The following is a 16,812-nucleotide window of genomic DNA, read 5'->3' as shown; positions in this document are numbered from 1 at the left end:
AGCTGGCTGTCATGGTGCATGCCTGTTACCCCAGTACTTGGGAGGCTGAGGCAGGAGGATTATATGTTTGAGGCCAGACTGGGCTACACAGTGAGTTCAAGGCCAGCCCAAATTATACAGAAACCTTGTCTCAAAAAACCCCCAAATAATAAACAAACAGGATTTAGTAGGTTCAAATTTAATCAATTAAAAAAAAGAAAAACAACCAAAACAATTCATCATGTATTATCCAGTGTTCAAATGCTATATCCAAATTTCACAGGCTTAGCTCGGCGTGGTGGCATATGTCCGTAATCCCAGCACTGGGGAGGCTGAGGCAGGATGATCCTTGTGAGTTTGAGACCAGCCTGGGCTACAAAGTGAGCTCAAGACCAGCTTGAACTACATATTGAGACCCTGTCTCAAAAAGGCCCCCCGCAAAAAAAAAAAAAACAAAAAAAAAAAAAAAAAAAAAAAAAAAAAAAATCACAGGCTTCACTATAAACTAATGAGCATAGTCTTCAGAAGTATACTGTTATTCCGAGATGTTACTCTGCTTAGCAAACTTCATCTGGACCAGATTAAGTTAAATCAAGGGGCTAGTTACAGCAATGATGTGCCTTATCCTTGAGCCCCCAAATTTGACAATGTAAATGAACTACTATGTAGGCACAAAATGTTAGTCCCTTCAATTTTTTCAAAGAAGGAAATAAACGTATGCTTTTGGTTCATGTTACTATTTAACAAAGAAACATCTAAATAACAGAAGACCAAGTAAAAATTATGTTTGCAAACTCTGTCAAATCATGTATCTCTGGTTGCTTCATAAGCTGTATTAGAATCTGGCTACCTATTACAATTAGTCTACTTTGCAGAAACTCTTCCTGGCTACACAGTCCAAAGTATTCCAGTGGCTACATCAGGTAAAGATCAAGGGCGGCGGGGGGAACCAGTAAAGAAACGGGCAAAGATATCTGTTAATAGGAACAATGTTAGGCATATTCCAACAAGTTAGGAAACTGAGTATACTGTCCCTTAAAATAAAGTTTAAACCTCTGACAAGGGGCAGGGTATATAGCTCAGTGGCATAAGTGCTTGCCTGGCAAGTCTGAGGTCATGAGTTCAATTCCTGGTACCAAAAACAAAATCTCTGATAAGGTAAAAAGGTTCCTTTTCCCTGCATTTACATAATATATGGGTTTGGCAAAATAGTATTTAGAAGTTGACAACAGAAAAAAGCAGCTAACCCTCTGCTTAGCTTAGATCAATTTTACTAGGTTGGGTTCAAACAGAGCATTAATACTAAATGGGAGAGGTGGTAGATCTGACTGTAATTCCTGGCTCTGCCTCTCATCTTACCAATGTGACACAGAACAGCTGTGGAGTTTCTGTCTGTTTTGTTTTTGTTTTGTCTTGGTACAGGAGATTGAACCCATGGACTTAACACCGAGCTATATCCCCAATCCATTTTTAATTTTATTTATTTATTTATTTTTTGAGACAGGGTTTTGCCAAGTCACTGAGTTGTTCAGGCTGTACTTGTGATCCTTCTAGTTGGCCTTCCAGAGTGCTGGGATCACAATGATGTGCCACCACACCCAGCAAGACTAATATTTTCAAGCCTCTATTTTCCCATCCAAAAAATAGGGAAAAGGAACAATAAAGATCCTATCTTTACCATAGGATCACTGTGAAGGTTAAATTAAACCAAGAACATAAAAGCATTTTCCAAACTCTAAAAAAAAACATGATAAAACTAGATATTACTACTAATGTATCACATTCAATGATTCTAAAAGTTGAAAAGATCAGAAAGTATACCTGATGCTAGAAATGAACCACATTGGTGCTAATCTGTTAGGCATGAACTTAATATGGCAAAGGCAAAAAAACTAAGATTTTCAACTTTTAGATTATCATTATGAGTATTTTTAAATGATGATCTATTTTGCATCTCTCCAAGGTCCTGAGAACACTGGTGACAACTGAGCAATAAGTGCCTTTCCAATCCACTGAATACGATTACGACTAAAGGCACAAATAATACGTTAAGAAGGCATAAACATCCCTTGACATCCAAAACCGTCTACCTATGTTGGTTTAGTTACTAAAGTGACCTTATTCTACAATACTAAAACCTTAAAGTTAAACCAGAATTGCAGTCCTATCTACCCTCACTCTTCTAAATGAAAGAGCATCCTTTTCGTTTAGATAGGATTTAGGATTTTAGGAGATCTGTGTATCTCCATGAAGAAAGGAGGTATTAAAAATAAACTTCTTGGAAGAACTAAGAAACAGCTAATACAGATACAACTGTCAGGAAAGCATCGGGAAAATGTGAAGAAAGCATGGAACAAACGACCTGAAGGAAAGTTCAAAGATAGGTTGGGAGAGCATTTGGTAATTCTCACAGTATCAGAGGCGCTCCCAAGGAATTGGCTTAACAGCCCTTCTTACGGTCTCCGTTACTGCCGTCACACGGCAGAATCACCTAGAGTTTGCCATCCATAAACAAGAAAAGCAGCAATAAATAATGGAAGGTGCAGAGACTGTAAATATATGTCTTTTTCCATTGGAAATACTAATTTTTTCTTATTTACTTCTCTATTTAAATACTTGGCGAAAGATCAGAATGAAATCTGGGTATACTTTCCAAAATAATCTCAAGAAATGCATGTAAAAGACAACTGTGCTTTTTCTTCACAATATACACAATTTAAAATCTGAATATTGTTACATGTATTAGTGATTTGGCTACTTACTTTTGAGAGAATACCTGACTGAGTTTAACTAAGATCTTTAACTGTCTGAGTTCATATAACAAGACACAACATGAGATTATAATAAACTAAGAAAAGAGTGCTAATCTTAGAGATAGAAGACTTTAGAGTTCTAGCATTAACTTATTTTGAGAAAACCCACCTAACCAGCCTGTTTCTGCTTTCCTATCTGTCAAGTAAGTTTATTTTGGAAATGTGAGCTAGACTCTCACCTAGACTGACTGACAGAGGGAATTCCTCTGTTCAAAAGACATTAAGAAAGAATTCCAGTTTTCTATTATTCTGAAACTCTATAGTCTCTTTTTTCTAGGTTGGCCTCAAACAGTGATTTTCCTACCTCAGCCTCCCAAAACCTGGGATTATAGGTGTGTTCCACAACAACTGATTTATAATCTTACAAATATATCTTCCCCCAAATAAAATAAAAATGATGGGTTTCAAGTGCCTCTGGTGAAATTTAATTAAATGGAACTTCTTTGCGATAGTTTAAGATTAATTATATCTAAGCAACTTTAAATATTTAATTTTTCTAGTCTAATGATTCTTTCTTTCTCTCCTTCTCTTTCTAGGAAATTTACCTTTATCCTTATCCAATGGTTCCTGCGAAAGAATAGTGCACAATACCGGGTTTTTCCACACCCCGGTCTCTTGAGCTAGAGTAGCTAAAAAATGCAATTCACAGCTGCCATTCTCCATCAGCTTTTCATGAGCTACCTATAAATATTAAATAAACATCCAAAGATTACAACAGATTTTTAAAGCAAGCTTATTAGGTTTTAAATATAATACTAAAGTTTTGAAAAATAATATTTTAATCTTAAAAATGCTATGTCACATTACAAAATGCTGAATTCCTTTTGATACTTATATGAGCCTCAAAGATAAAAATTAAACCAATTGTTAAGTCTTAAATAAGAACACTTATAGAAGTATATAATTTTTTTTCAAACCTTAAATGAAAAATAGTTTTTCTGGGAAACCATTAGAATATCTACAAGATAAAAGACCTTTAAGATTTGCATTATCCCCTAAGTAACAATTTACATAAATTCCAATAAAAGGGATTTATGAGAATAAAGTAAAATCTGTGATTATTTATTCATTACACAGTCTTTATAATTTCACATTACAAGTGATATTGAACCTCATTTACTAATTGTTCCCAAGTGTTTATGTAAGACCAACAGTTTCTATTCGATTCAGAAAGTGGTAACTGAGAATTTCTACAAGTACTGGTGAAGATAGTAATTAGTTTCCTGTCTTTACAGGGCTTATTTTCCACTGAGAAAATAAAGAACTGTTTAAATAGTTAAACACAGGGAAAATAAAGTTGCTAACCAGCTATAAACTATCCTCGAAGAAACACTAAAGAGAATGCAAAGTGTCACAGAAACTCTTAAAGCTGCATGTTATGTTTAAATAACACTATTCCTCAAAGCCATAAAAATCTTCCTATTTCAACAAAGTTCAAGTGCTTTAAGAAATTTTCTATGAGCAGTAGCTGAACACTCAGGGTCTTAAAAGTTATTTCCTGGTACTGAGGTAGTAGCTGAATGAGAGACCTTGGCTATCATGCCCAAGGTTGGGTTTGATTTCAAGCACAGCCCCCCAAAATTCTTTCTTCGTTAACCTATTGTTAAAAAAAAAAAATACCAACTAGTGTTTTTGTCTCAAAAGTAAAGGTTTAAAACTTTGCCTTATGCTGGCAAACAAAATTACTAGCTTTTGTGTTCAGTATTGTATTCGTGAATGAACAATATACTTATGAAAGCAATGAAAAGCTCTGAAATAATCATTTATTTAAAAATAAACATGAGGAGCTAAACACAAGTTACTAATATGCTAAACTCGAAACGGCAAGGTCAAAAAGTTAGCTGCAGTGTGACAACAAGACAAGGCACTTTCATTTCAACAAATAAGTTATTAAGCACCTGCTAAGTTTAAGACACTACGTGGAAACCATCACTAGATATAGACTTTTAACATTTAATGTTAAAATAGAAAAGCTGGATATCTCTGCTTAACTAGAGCTTATTTCACATGACTCTAAAATTTAAGACTAATCCTCTTTAAAACTTCTCTTACAGAGAAACTTAAGGACAAAAAAATATTTTGCTGACTAGAGAAACAGAGATCTACACAATCTGAAACTAGCTAAGAGAAACATACTTTTGACTACCAAGTTAATCAAAATTCACTTAAATAATATAGCCAGAATAATCTAGTGCTTGAAATAAAACTTAATACTCTTTAATATTTCAAAACAACTACACACTAAATTGTGTTGTATTGTAATAAGTAGAATAACAGCACTAAATAAAAAACAAAGCATGTGATTTCAGATTTGGAGGAAAATCATGGACTTTGAATAAAGAGCCCTGGTTCAAGCAACTACTCTATGATATTACCTATATGAACTGGAGCAGGTAAATATTTTAGAGCATAGGCCTTGGTTTCCTCACCTTTAAAATGAGGAAAACATACCTAGTCCAACAAATTTTCACAATTACTAAATAAGATACATTAAATTCTTACAAAGCCTATTGAAGATTTTCAGCAATGAGTTAAGCTGTCTCTAAATCCAAACGAAGGCATTTGCTGGCATGTTTTAGAATATTCAAGAAAAGAAATAACTACTGCTAACACCAGCTTTTTAAATTTCACTGAAGGTTTTGGTAAGGAATAAATAATACATACAATGAGAGCATTGATGAAACTTTGAACATTTCTTTCTATAAAATATTCAATATCGAAATCCAAATAAGGCATGAAAGATCAATGTTAAAGTTGAATTTTTGTGTTTTATATTTGTTTTAATGTTCGAAATGCAGATAAAACATTTATTATTTGTCAATATGCTTTTACAAAGTAAATCTTAAAGTACTAAGCTTTGTTCATGTTCTAGTATTTTTTCAAACCACCACAAGAAATTAGTTGTGTATTAAAAATCCTTTTAATCCCAGCCAACAAAACAAAGGAGAGCATTTTCTCATCTTCCCTTATTGCTATGGCAAAACCCCAATATGTGACCTTACAGAACTGTGTATTATTCAACCAATTTATCTAAATGTGCACATTCATTTATTAAATATCTATTGTTAATGACAGTACCAACTGATATTTGTCATTACTTAGTTGTTTTAAAATTTAGTCAATTTTTTTAAGAATAAAGAAATATGAACTAAGATATAACCACAATAAATCTAATAGGTAAATATTCTTACCTGTACCAGTGTCTGAAATTGTTCCCACTGTTTATCTGATAACTCAACAGGCAGACACAATAAAAGTTCAACACAGCTTCTACGAAACAAAAAGTTGAAAAGGGTAGGAAAAATTATTAAAATTCAATGTAAAATAGAATCATTGATTCTACTATCAGTAGATTCCACATAACTAACCTTTTAAAATTAAATTACCATTATAACCTGAGATTCAATTTTTTTTAATTAGCTAAATATAGTTTATTTACTCAAAGATCTACTCACAATGCCAAGCGCTCCAGAACCAATGCTACATTTTCACATTCAGAGGTAAGATAAGGTCGGGCTTTAACATAACTTTGGATAGCCACTGTGTATACCTCCAATAAAGGTAAGGGATCTTCTGAAGTTTTCCATTTCTCTGCATATTCAAGGAGTGTCTGTTTTGGAAGGAAAACAGAAAGTATTCAAAATGTAATCTAAACACACATTGACTGCTAAATTGTGTATTTCTCTCCTCTCTGAGAAATTGTGAAAAATAACATTTTTAGTTTATGAAACAAAAATAGCTAAAGTATTTAAAAAATAAAGTTCATTCATATTTCTATAGGAAAAAAGTTGTGCTAATTCATCCAGCAACACTATTTTTTCATCAAGGTTGGTTTAAAAAGTGTGTTATCTTGTCCCTGAGTCAAAATGCCACTTTAACTCAATAACTGCTTACGATTTAAAAGTTATTTTAAAAAAGAAGTCACCTGAGCAAGCAATATTGGACCAGGCATGCAGTAAAGAATATAAAGAATATTTATATTCTCTATCTTTTGTATAGGAAGTAGAAATTGTACTACCTAGAAATAAATAAATCACATATAGTCGAAGACACTGAATTTTTTAGGTCCATTAAAAAATCAGAAATTATTTTTTGACAAATTTGGTCACTTAAAAAGTTATCTAGTGAGGCCCTGTCTCTAAAAACCAAAACAAAACAAATTAAGTAAAAAGCTACATAATGACCTACAATGTATAAAACTGATGTAAGGAATAACTATAAAGTCAAATAATTTTTGTAATAAAGTGTTTTTAACATTTAAAAACATTCATCAGCCTTCAATGAAGTAAATGTTTCTAATTCACCTCATCAGACTTAGTAAAAAAAAAAAAAAGCTGTCCACCCTACTGATAGAGGGAAATGAGAAGAAACTGGCACTGAGGAGGCGCAGAAGCACAGAGACTCTGCACCTATCAAAAGCAGGCGCTGGGAAAACTACCCAAAACCTCTACAGTTATGCTAAAGGAAGTGGGACTGAATGTTTTTATAATATGGCAGACTGCCATAAATGGTCCTCTTCACACTCAAAGCTTAAGAAACTTTTAATCATATATGGAAATTCAGGTGTCCTTCATTTAAAAAAACAAGAATATCCTGAAGGAGAAATTAAAATCTCAGATCTCGCTGGGCATGGAAGCGCACGCCTGTAATCCCAGCACTTGGGAGGCGGAGGCAGGAGGATCCTTGTGAGTTTGAGGCCAGCCTGGACTACAAAGTGAGCTCAAGGCCAGCCTGAATTGCATAGTGAGACCCTGTCTCAAAAACAAAATCTCAGATCTCCGCAGAGCTTGTATCCTCTGGCACAGAAATCAACTCTTTCAAGTGGAAGGAGGAAAAAAGGTGGGAATTACATTCTAATACCAAACATTTAAAATAGCCTGTTCTTGACCCTCTCGGTCAACTCCAATCTTTTCCTCTAAGAAATGAGGCAAATACCTATTACCATGAAAGACAGGAAAGCTGCAGCCACAACGTGGGCTGGAGAGTAGGGTGGGGCAGGGGACATTCAACTAGTCCAAACTCAACCCACAAGCAAAATCCCAGGTGAAGTTGAAGTAGAAAAACCTCTTTCAGATATTGGGGGACGGGTACCTAAATCTTTCCCAGATGAGCCTGGAAACCAACCTGCTTTCAGATCCACACTTTCATTTCACCTTGCAGAACTACTATCTTCAAAATTGTCAGGGGACAGTACATACTACCCACAGGAAGTGACTGATTTACGAACAAGTTCCACTCCGAGAAAACATCTGTAAATCAGATATGTCTGCAAGTCCGACAAAGTGAGTTTTTATACACCCTTGATTCAAATATATACTGAACAGTATACTGCTTTGTGCTTGCCAGCAGTCCCTTCCACATCACCACTGCTTTTCCCCTGGCTCCTGGACATCCTGGGCTCAGCAGTGGACTACTGCACACTATCACACTGTACAGTAAGCACACAGCAGCAGAGCTGTGACAAAGCACAGCAGACATGGGAGCTACTTCTGTGATTTGTTCATAGCTATGAATGTTTGTAATGCAAGGTCCACTTGTACCTGTGAAAGCTCGCAACTCAAATGTTTGCAAGTCAGGGATTCACAGTACAGAGATAAAAAGAATCAGGAATAAGTTCCCTAGTTTCATGGAAATTTGCCAATACCCAGAAAAGCAAAGGTTAAGCCCTTCCTAAAGTGTTACTGAAGGGTAGGAATGGAGACATGGGAGGAGAAATGAATTAGTATTTCTGTACAAAGTATTCTCAAGGCATTCTGTAAGGGGACCGGGGGTTCTTAACATATAATTATAAACGAATGCCATGGTAGGTGGTCAATGTGGACAATGAGTTGAGGTTGCCTGCCCCATTCTCAAGACAATTCAGACTCTGCTGTGAACAGAGAAATTAAAGCTTTGTTATTCATCTTCTCATGTCACTATTTTATATATTCTAAGCCACACTCTTATGGAAGTCTTATTTTCTTCTAAATATCTTCTCATGGATCTCAAATGGCTATATCCTCCAATTTTTTGACCAGCGAGATCATTCAGATACAGTGACAGAGATCTGTGGAATCCTGGAAGCTGAAAGCACTCTCTTCTACGTGAGTTTGGTGCAATTATGAAGTAGGATAAGTTCTGTGGCCAACAACATGAACCAGAAAAGACTATACAAGAAAATATGGAATTCAACAATACAACCATCCAACAAAAGGCTTAAATTCATTACCAGTCTTTAAGCTTGTGCCATGAGCATAATGGTGATTTGTAAAAAGGAATGCTTGGTTTCTGTCTTTAGTTCCTAGCACAGAGCTCCTAAAAATCTTGCAGTTGACTGATGAGTATCTTTCTTATATGTTAATTAGATGACTTTTGGCTGAGGAGCACCTAGACAGTTTCAGGATGGGGCTGATCACTAGAAAGACCATGCCACCATTAAGGTTGGAACTTTCAGCTTCAGTACATCAACTACTAGGAAAGTGTAAGGGGCTAAGGACAGAATTCTCTAATGATATATGATTCAATCAGTTATGCCTATGTAATGAAAACGCTACTACAACAAAGTAACAGGGTTCTGGGCTGGGGATACAGCTCAGCAGCACAGCACCTGCCTGGCAAGTGCAAGGTCCTGAGTTCAATTCTCTGTACCAAAAACAAACAAACAAAAAGGATAAGCCACTACAACCAAATGAGGTTTATCCCAGGAACACAAAACAACAAGGTTCAGAGAGTTTCTGAACTGACAATCACATCTTTGTGCCAAAAATGTAGCATACCCAAACTCCACAGAAACAGGCCCTTGTACTTGGGGCCTTTAGACCTTGTTTGATTTATCTCTGGCACTTCATCTGTATCCTTTTTATTTTTATTTATTTTTATTATTTTCAAGGCAGGGTGTCACTGTGCAGTCCAAGCTGGCCTCAAACTGCAGTCCTTCTGCCTTAGCCTCTCCAGCACTGGGACTATAGGGGTGCATGACCACATTCAAGCTCTTATCTTTTAAATAAACTGTAATAGTAAGTTAAGCATTTTTCTAAGTTACGTGAGTCAAGCCAAAAAATTTTAAAACTTGACGAGGGGGTTATGACAGCCATCAACTTTGTAGCCAAGTCTGAAAAAATGTACAGAAAACTTGGGGCCTGGTATTCTCAATTGGAGGCTACAGTAAGAGTGGCTTGGAAAGTGAGCCCTTGAGCCTGTGACTTCTCATGCTAATCCAGGTAGTTAATTATGGGTATCAAATTGAATTGTACAGCACTGATTTGTTAGGACAAAAAAAAATCAACAGGACATAAAAAACTGAATTAACTGGGTGTGCCTATAGTACCACCAGCTATTTAAGAAGTTGAGGCAGGAGGATTGTTTGAATCCAGAAGCTTGAGGCCAGGCTGAGCAACACAAGACCTTGTCTTAAAAATAAATTTGTAAATTTAAAAAATTATAAAAATATTTTGGGGGCTGGGGATTTAGCTCAGCGGCAAAAGCGCCTGCCTGGCAAGCGCAAGGTCGTGAGTTCAGTTCCTGGTACCGCAGAAAAAAAAAAAAAAAAAAAAAAAAATATTTAGAGGACAGGGGTATAGCTCAGTGGTGGAATGCATACTTAGCAGGCATGAAACCATGGGCTAAACCCTCAGTACCAAAACATCAATTTTTAAAAAAAACCTTAATTGATCAGAAAAATAAATGGATAAGTCATGGAATGTAAGCATTAAAAAGCACCTTAAAATTATCTTCTTTCAAGTAATTTTATAAATGAAAGAGAGAAGTAGATACTGGTGACAAGGAATGCGCGTCAGTGGCTGTTTGTAGGCCATCCAGAAATACTGTGTACAGGGAGGTGGCAAAATAAAGGGTGATGGCAGATTATGATGGTGTGAGAAAACTAACGACATATTTATTATATATACAACAATAAATCAGGTTAGGTTAAAAAGCAAGTATGTATCGTCTATATCAAGTTTTAAGAGTCATCATTCGTATCAAGTATGTATAATGACAACAGAGTTTCTCCGGTTCTCAAAGCACTATGGAAAGCACCCACAAGACTGGTTAATAAATCATGTTTTCCTCAACTTAAAAAGCTACTTATTTGTTTCTAATGTCTTAAGCTATACAGAACTTTAAGGTGGGAATCCAGGAACGATTATACGCAATTTACAGATTAGAAGACACTAAAGATCATTTAATTCTGCTTCACAGCACAATCATTAAAGAGTCTGGTGACGTGCACAATACTAATACAACAGATAAGTAGCAAAGGCAGGCAGCATTCTCTGTGCAACATTCTGCCCACTACCACCAAGTGTCATTTGTGGTGATATAATAAAACTATCAATCTGTGGAGTTATTTTATAATTACAAATTGTCTTTCACCTGAAATATTTCAGTTATTCCTTACAACTCTGTGAGGTAAGTACTGTTCATCCAATTTTCCAGTCACGGAGTTTCACAACTTGAACTCCCTATTGGTTAGGCTTACTTTTACTTGAAAGGAAGAAAGTGCAACTCAAAGCAGCCTAAAAAATAAGAAAGGTTTCTCACTTAAGAAGAAACCAAGAGAAATGGCAGGTTAAGGATTGGTTAGTTCAGTGGTTCAACAATACAAGACAAGAACCCACCTACTATATCTCCAGTCTGACACAGTTACTTGCTGCCCTCCTGCCGACCCCCAGGTGGCCTTGAGTGTTACAGGATTCTTATTTGGTTCATCAGTAACAAGACAACAAGCACAGACTGTCTCTTCAGGTGAATTTCCTTTAGGAAGAAAGAAACCTTTTCCAGACAGCCAAAACCCAATTTCCAGGATTAGATTTCCCACCAGGTCTCCCTGGTCAGAAGCATATCACATATCTAAAACATCATTTACCTATAGGTTGAGCGTACACAGACTGTGTTTAGGATGCACAAGGTCCTGGGTTTGACTCCTAGCACCAATAAAGGGGAAAAAAATTACTCAGCCATAACACAGCTCCCAGCTGACTTTTAAGCCAATCAATACCGACTCTCCAAGGGTGAAGAAGACACAGCCGAGGATCTGCTTCTCTGAAGTGTAAAGCCACGAAGGAAAGGAAACATGTGAGAACAAGTTAAGAATTCTATTAAGAGAAGGAACTAAAGGCCCACACTTTCCCTCCCATTACTCCACTGTCTTATTCTCACATCCCTTCAAAAGAGCAATACATGAATACGTCTAGCATCTTAGTTGCTTTCTGGTCGCTGGACACAATATCCCATACCCACACCTTCAAAGGAAGAAAAATGTATCTAAGCTCATGGGTACAGTCGATGGTCACCTATGTCCAAGGCAGAAAACAGCTTGGCAGAGAGGCACAGAGGAAGAAAGGCTGTTCATTCCATGGCAGCCAGGAAGTAGAGAGTGAAGGGATGCACCAGAGAGGGAGTTTTATCTTTCTAGGTACCCAGGGACCAAACCCCGCCTCCTGAAAAGTCAGCTATACTGTCCCCACAAATCAGTCACGTTCCAAGAGGTTCTTGGGGAACATCTCAACCTAAACCGTAACATCGGTACACATATTTATTTACACATACAAACACATATTAAGTAGACAGAGATGAAAGTCACTGCGAACTGGTTTTGGGGGGTGGGCATTACAAAAGAAATTAGGTAGTGAATGAACCTAAAGGTCTTCCCTACAAGTACGAGAATGCTTCTGTTAATGAGCACACTGTAAACCACATATGGTAAGAAAAGCAAGTAAAACTTCAAAACTGTTGTATGAGAATGAAGAAACCGCAGCTACGCAAGCTAACATTAATCTAGTCATTCTTACTGAATACTTACTATGTACTATGTATAGACACTGTTCTGCTATGTATAGGTAAAGCTGCATATGCATTGCCTAGTAGCAATTAGGTAAATTATCATAAAAAACCTACATCAAAAATGAAAACCCAAGGTCATGGAAAGACAGTAAGTAACAAGCTCCAAGACCGCAGTGCTAGTAAGTGGACGACCGCTTGGGGTGACTTCCCTTAGACTCTTACAAGGTACTTGTGGTCACAACCGCCTGACCTACAGTGTACGTTATGGGGCAAACTTGGAACAGAATAAAGAAATATTAAAAAAGGAGAGGCTAAAGGATTGTGTTTGATCCCCAGCACAGTGGTTCACAACCTCTTTTTCATTATTTTCCTCTTGGAAGGAGCCTTTTTAATTTTTTCTCTTAATTTCCCTTTTCCCATTGAAATTTTATCAAAGACAAATTTGTACATCTATTTAGGGGCCACAAACTACTGTAGTATCTAAAGTGTTTTGTTCCCTCCATCTTACAAACAAAAACACACACTTTAACTGGCTCTGTAAGTTGCTTTCTCATTATTAAATCAGCAGAGGCTAAAACATATGTGGGGGGCAGTGTGCAGATTCACGCCCAGCAGTTTCCTCCAGTTCCTCTAAGGATTACTGGGGCAAAAAACAAGAGGAAAAAAACATAAAACCACAAAGTGTTTAACGTAATGAACATGGGGATTAATTTACAGTGCTGTCCTATGTAAAGATAAGATTAGTCAAGTATTAAGTATGTTTAATTGTTTTACTCATATTCCAATTTACAGCTAGGATTCTCTAGAGTACAGGTTCTCAAATGTTTTGATATCATTCTTCTTTCTCTTGAACCCACAAACTTTTTGTTTATGTTGATTATAACTATTGATATTCACCATATTTAAAATCAAAACTGTCATTTTAAAATTTTGTATCTAAGATTTAAGATGATCTATCATGCTACAAGGTCTTTAAAAAAACCTCTTCAATATGTAATAGAAGAGTTAGGATCTCACATCAGTTGCTAGCCTGAAACTTTTGCAGTGCCACACATTAGGTAACCTTGGAAATTTCACAGTACACAGGTAAAAGAAAAGTAAGGTCTTACAGTCTTGACATTTTGAACTCAAGCCTTTGATGAATGTGTAAATCATTAAAATTTAAAGTTTTATGTAAAAATGATATAGAGAGTGCATACATTCTGTACCATACTCTACCAAATCTCACTAAAAATTACAGTAATTTTTAAACTGGCATAAATCCACAAGAGACTGAAAAATGGGGATGGGTTAAAGAAATAAAAATTTAAAAACTGGAAAGCAAGGGCTTAGGGGTACAATGTGCCCCTGAAGTCCTGGGTTCAATCCACAGCACTACCACCTCCACCAAACAAAAAAGAAACACATAAAAAACCCACACAGAAAGCATGTGTAAGAGTGCCCTCCAAGCACAGTGACTCGGACTTCGGTTAAAGACAAAACAAGTTAACTCTTCAGAATCAACAAAGGGCTCCAGAAGTAGGAGCACTAGGTAACTTTCAAAACAGGGGTGAAGGTAAGGATAAAAACAACAAAACCGGTTGAAAAGGGTACTAAGAAATAAAGTAAAGCCTCACTGATTTGGTGTTTACTCTTCACAGCTACAAGACCCAAGTGAGACATGATTATTACCCAACCCCAGTAGGGAAGTTTTTAAAATGTATTTGGACATTGTTGAGGCAAGAGATCTCTTATGTGGGACTTCACATACCAACTATAGAGACAGCTCCTTTCTCAAGTCCTTTTTTTTCCAGCTCATTGGCAGAACCTCTAGTCTTAGCTGAGCCTTTTCCTGGGTATTCAAAGAGGACAGACCTAGACTCCAATACTAGGCTTTACCTATGTAACAAGACTAGCAGATCTTATGGTGAAGACCACAATAAACTCCACACTTGAGCTTGAGGCTCTCAGTCAGCTCTTACTGGTGTACCTTTAAATGTGGACATCCAAGAACCACTAGGTATTTGAGGAAACCTTCCAACATGTGAGAGAGATCCAACAAAAAGGGGAACAAAGTGATTTGAAGGGAGCAAAGATTATGCAAAGAAAAGGCAAAATTTCAAGAAACTACCAGTAGTATCCCCACAGAGGTGCGAGAACATACTGCTGCAGGCAGCTGAGTTAGACAGAAATATTGGGAGACAGAGCTAGGCCTGTGAAGGAGCCAGTATGGCCTTGCAACTGTGGGACAGACAGGCACTTCTGCTGTGGGCCAGACGTTAAGACAAAAGATTAAACAAATGCACCCATACACCTCCCTAGGGGTGGACATCACAGATTGATATTCTAAATAGCTATCAGTCACCTTGAAAATGCAGGAAGAGTCACTAACCCAACCCCTACAGGAAAAGCCCCTGTTCTATATTCATGCCCACTTGCTATGTGACACGCCTCCCCATTTGATCCGGGTTTAATCAATTTTACCTGAGCAATTATAATCTTATTGGCTGACCATAGTTTTGTTCCATCTCATGCCCACCTTGTGAGTTCCCATGTTCCCCACCTTGGACCCGCCTCCCCTCATGTTCTGCTCTATAAAAATCTCTAAAAAAGGCAGGGTCTGTGACAACCCACTTGGGTTGCCTTATGTCTCTCTGACAGCAGCTTTCTTTCCCTCAATAAATATATTCTGCTCTTAACCTCTGTTATTCCTAAAATTCATTCTTTGATTTTAGAGAACACAAACTCGTCCCAGATATCTTTCAGGCTGGGAGTTTCTTTCCCCTTTATCAATACTATAACTAAAAACAAAAATACTGTGTTATAGAAGAATACTTATAGAAAAAGACTAACAAAAATGTAAAATAAATGAAAATTACACTTAAAAGAGATGGAAGATAAAATGAGAAAATTTCTTCAGAAAGCAAACCAAAAGTGACGGGAAAGGAAAAAAAAGAAGATTTGGAAGATAATGCAAGAGCTCCCATAATTAACAGGAGTTTCAAGAGGTCAGAACACAAAAATGAGGAAGGACATTAAAGAATTCAAGTTAATTTTCTAGACCATGCATTTTAAGGATGAAAAGAAGCACTGGGTATTTAGCACAATTACTGAAAGTGGACCACAACCAAAGAAAATTTCGTAAAATTTCAGAGCTCAAGCACGAAGAAAGTACCAAAAAAAGTTTGGCATGGAGGTGGGTGGCAGCTTTTCCATCAGTAACACTGAGGCAAAAGGAAAATGAAACACCGCATTAAAAACTGAGGGGAATTATTTCTAACAATTGTAAGCACTAAGATTAAGAAGTCATTTTCTGACAAGCAAGGTCTCAAAAGTTCACTTTCTAGATGCACACCCCTCTCCCCATGCTACTAAAAAGAATTTCACCAAAATGAGAAAATAAGCCAGGAAAGGAGAAAGATGTCCGGGAAAAAGAGAATCTATCCTAAGTGAGGTGTAAGGGTGGGTGCAGTGGTGCAGGCCTGCAATACAAACACTTCGGAGGCTGAGACAAGAGGATTATGACTTTAAGCCTAGCCGGGACAATTTAGTCACTCTGTCTCTCTCTCTCTCTCTCTCTCTCTCTCTCTCTCTCTCTCTCACACACACACACACACACACACACACACAAAGACTAGGGATGTAGATCAGCGTGAAGGCCCTGGGTTCAATCCCACCACCCTAAAGAAGGGGCTGGTGAGGAAGTAAAACTCAAAAAAGCTACTCTGTAATGAGTCTGAAGTATTTCTATGAGTTGCCTTTAGAAAAAAATTTCTTCAAAATGAAATTGACAAATTACCTAAAGTGTCTGCATGAAGGGAGAGGAGATTTATACAACTGGGGGAGCACTGGATTGAACTGGGTGATAAATACATAGAAAATTAAGAGAAGAAAAAAATATAAGCATAGAGAAACCTGTACTCCCACATTCTTTACAAACACAAAACATTTACAAAACTGACCATGAACTAGGTCACTAGAAATAACAAATAACATACATTTCATTCTTTGAATGCAATTATAAAACACATCCCTATGAAGAAACTATATAGCTGAAAAAATTTTAAATGTACTCCTAAGTCATGAGTAGACAAAACTATAATAGAAATCAGAGCCAAAACATAACATATCAAAATTTGAAGGCTGCAGCTAAAGCAATCTGAATAGGGAAGATGCACATGTTTATACTGTCCCTTCTGCTATGGCTTTAAAAAACAAATTTGTTTCAAGCCACGCATGGTGTGCATGCCTGTAATTGCTGCAGTTGGGAGGCTGAGGC

At 36.8% G+C, this 16,812-nt stretch overlaps 1 protein-coding gene across 1 annotated transcript in view; it reads right to left on the bottom strand.

The window, feature by feature from the left end:
- Positions 1-16,812, bottom strand: part of Znf292 (zinc finger protein 292) — an 81,051-nt gene that overhangs the window by 33,516 nt on the left and 30,723 nt on the right. The window contains exons 3-5 of the mRNA XM_005377715.2: positions 6,248-6,402; positions 5,984-6,062; positions 3,338-3,473 (exon numbers count right to left, since the gene is read on the bottom strand). Coding sequence (XP_005377772.1) covers positions 3,338-3,473; positions 5,984-6,062; positions 6,248-6,402 — 370 coding nt within the window. The remainder of the gene's footprint in view (positions 1-3,337; positions 3,474-5,983; positions 6,063-6,247; positions 6,403-16,812) is intronic.

This window comes from Chinchilla lanigera, unplaced genomic scaffold (genome assembly GCF_000276665.1).
Source record: "Chinchilla lanigera isolate Chin_1 unplaced genomic scaffold, ChiLan1.0 scaffold00010, whole genome shotgun sequence".
In the NCBI taxonomy this organism is placed as follows: domain Eukaryota; kingdom Metazoa; phylum Chordata; class Mammalia; order Rodentia; family Chinchillidae; genus Chinchilla; species Chinchilla lanigera.
Note: the sequence above shows the minus strand (reverse complement) of the source record. Positions and strands in the feature narration are given on the sequence as shown.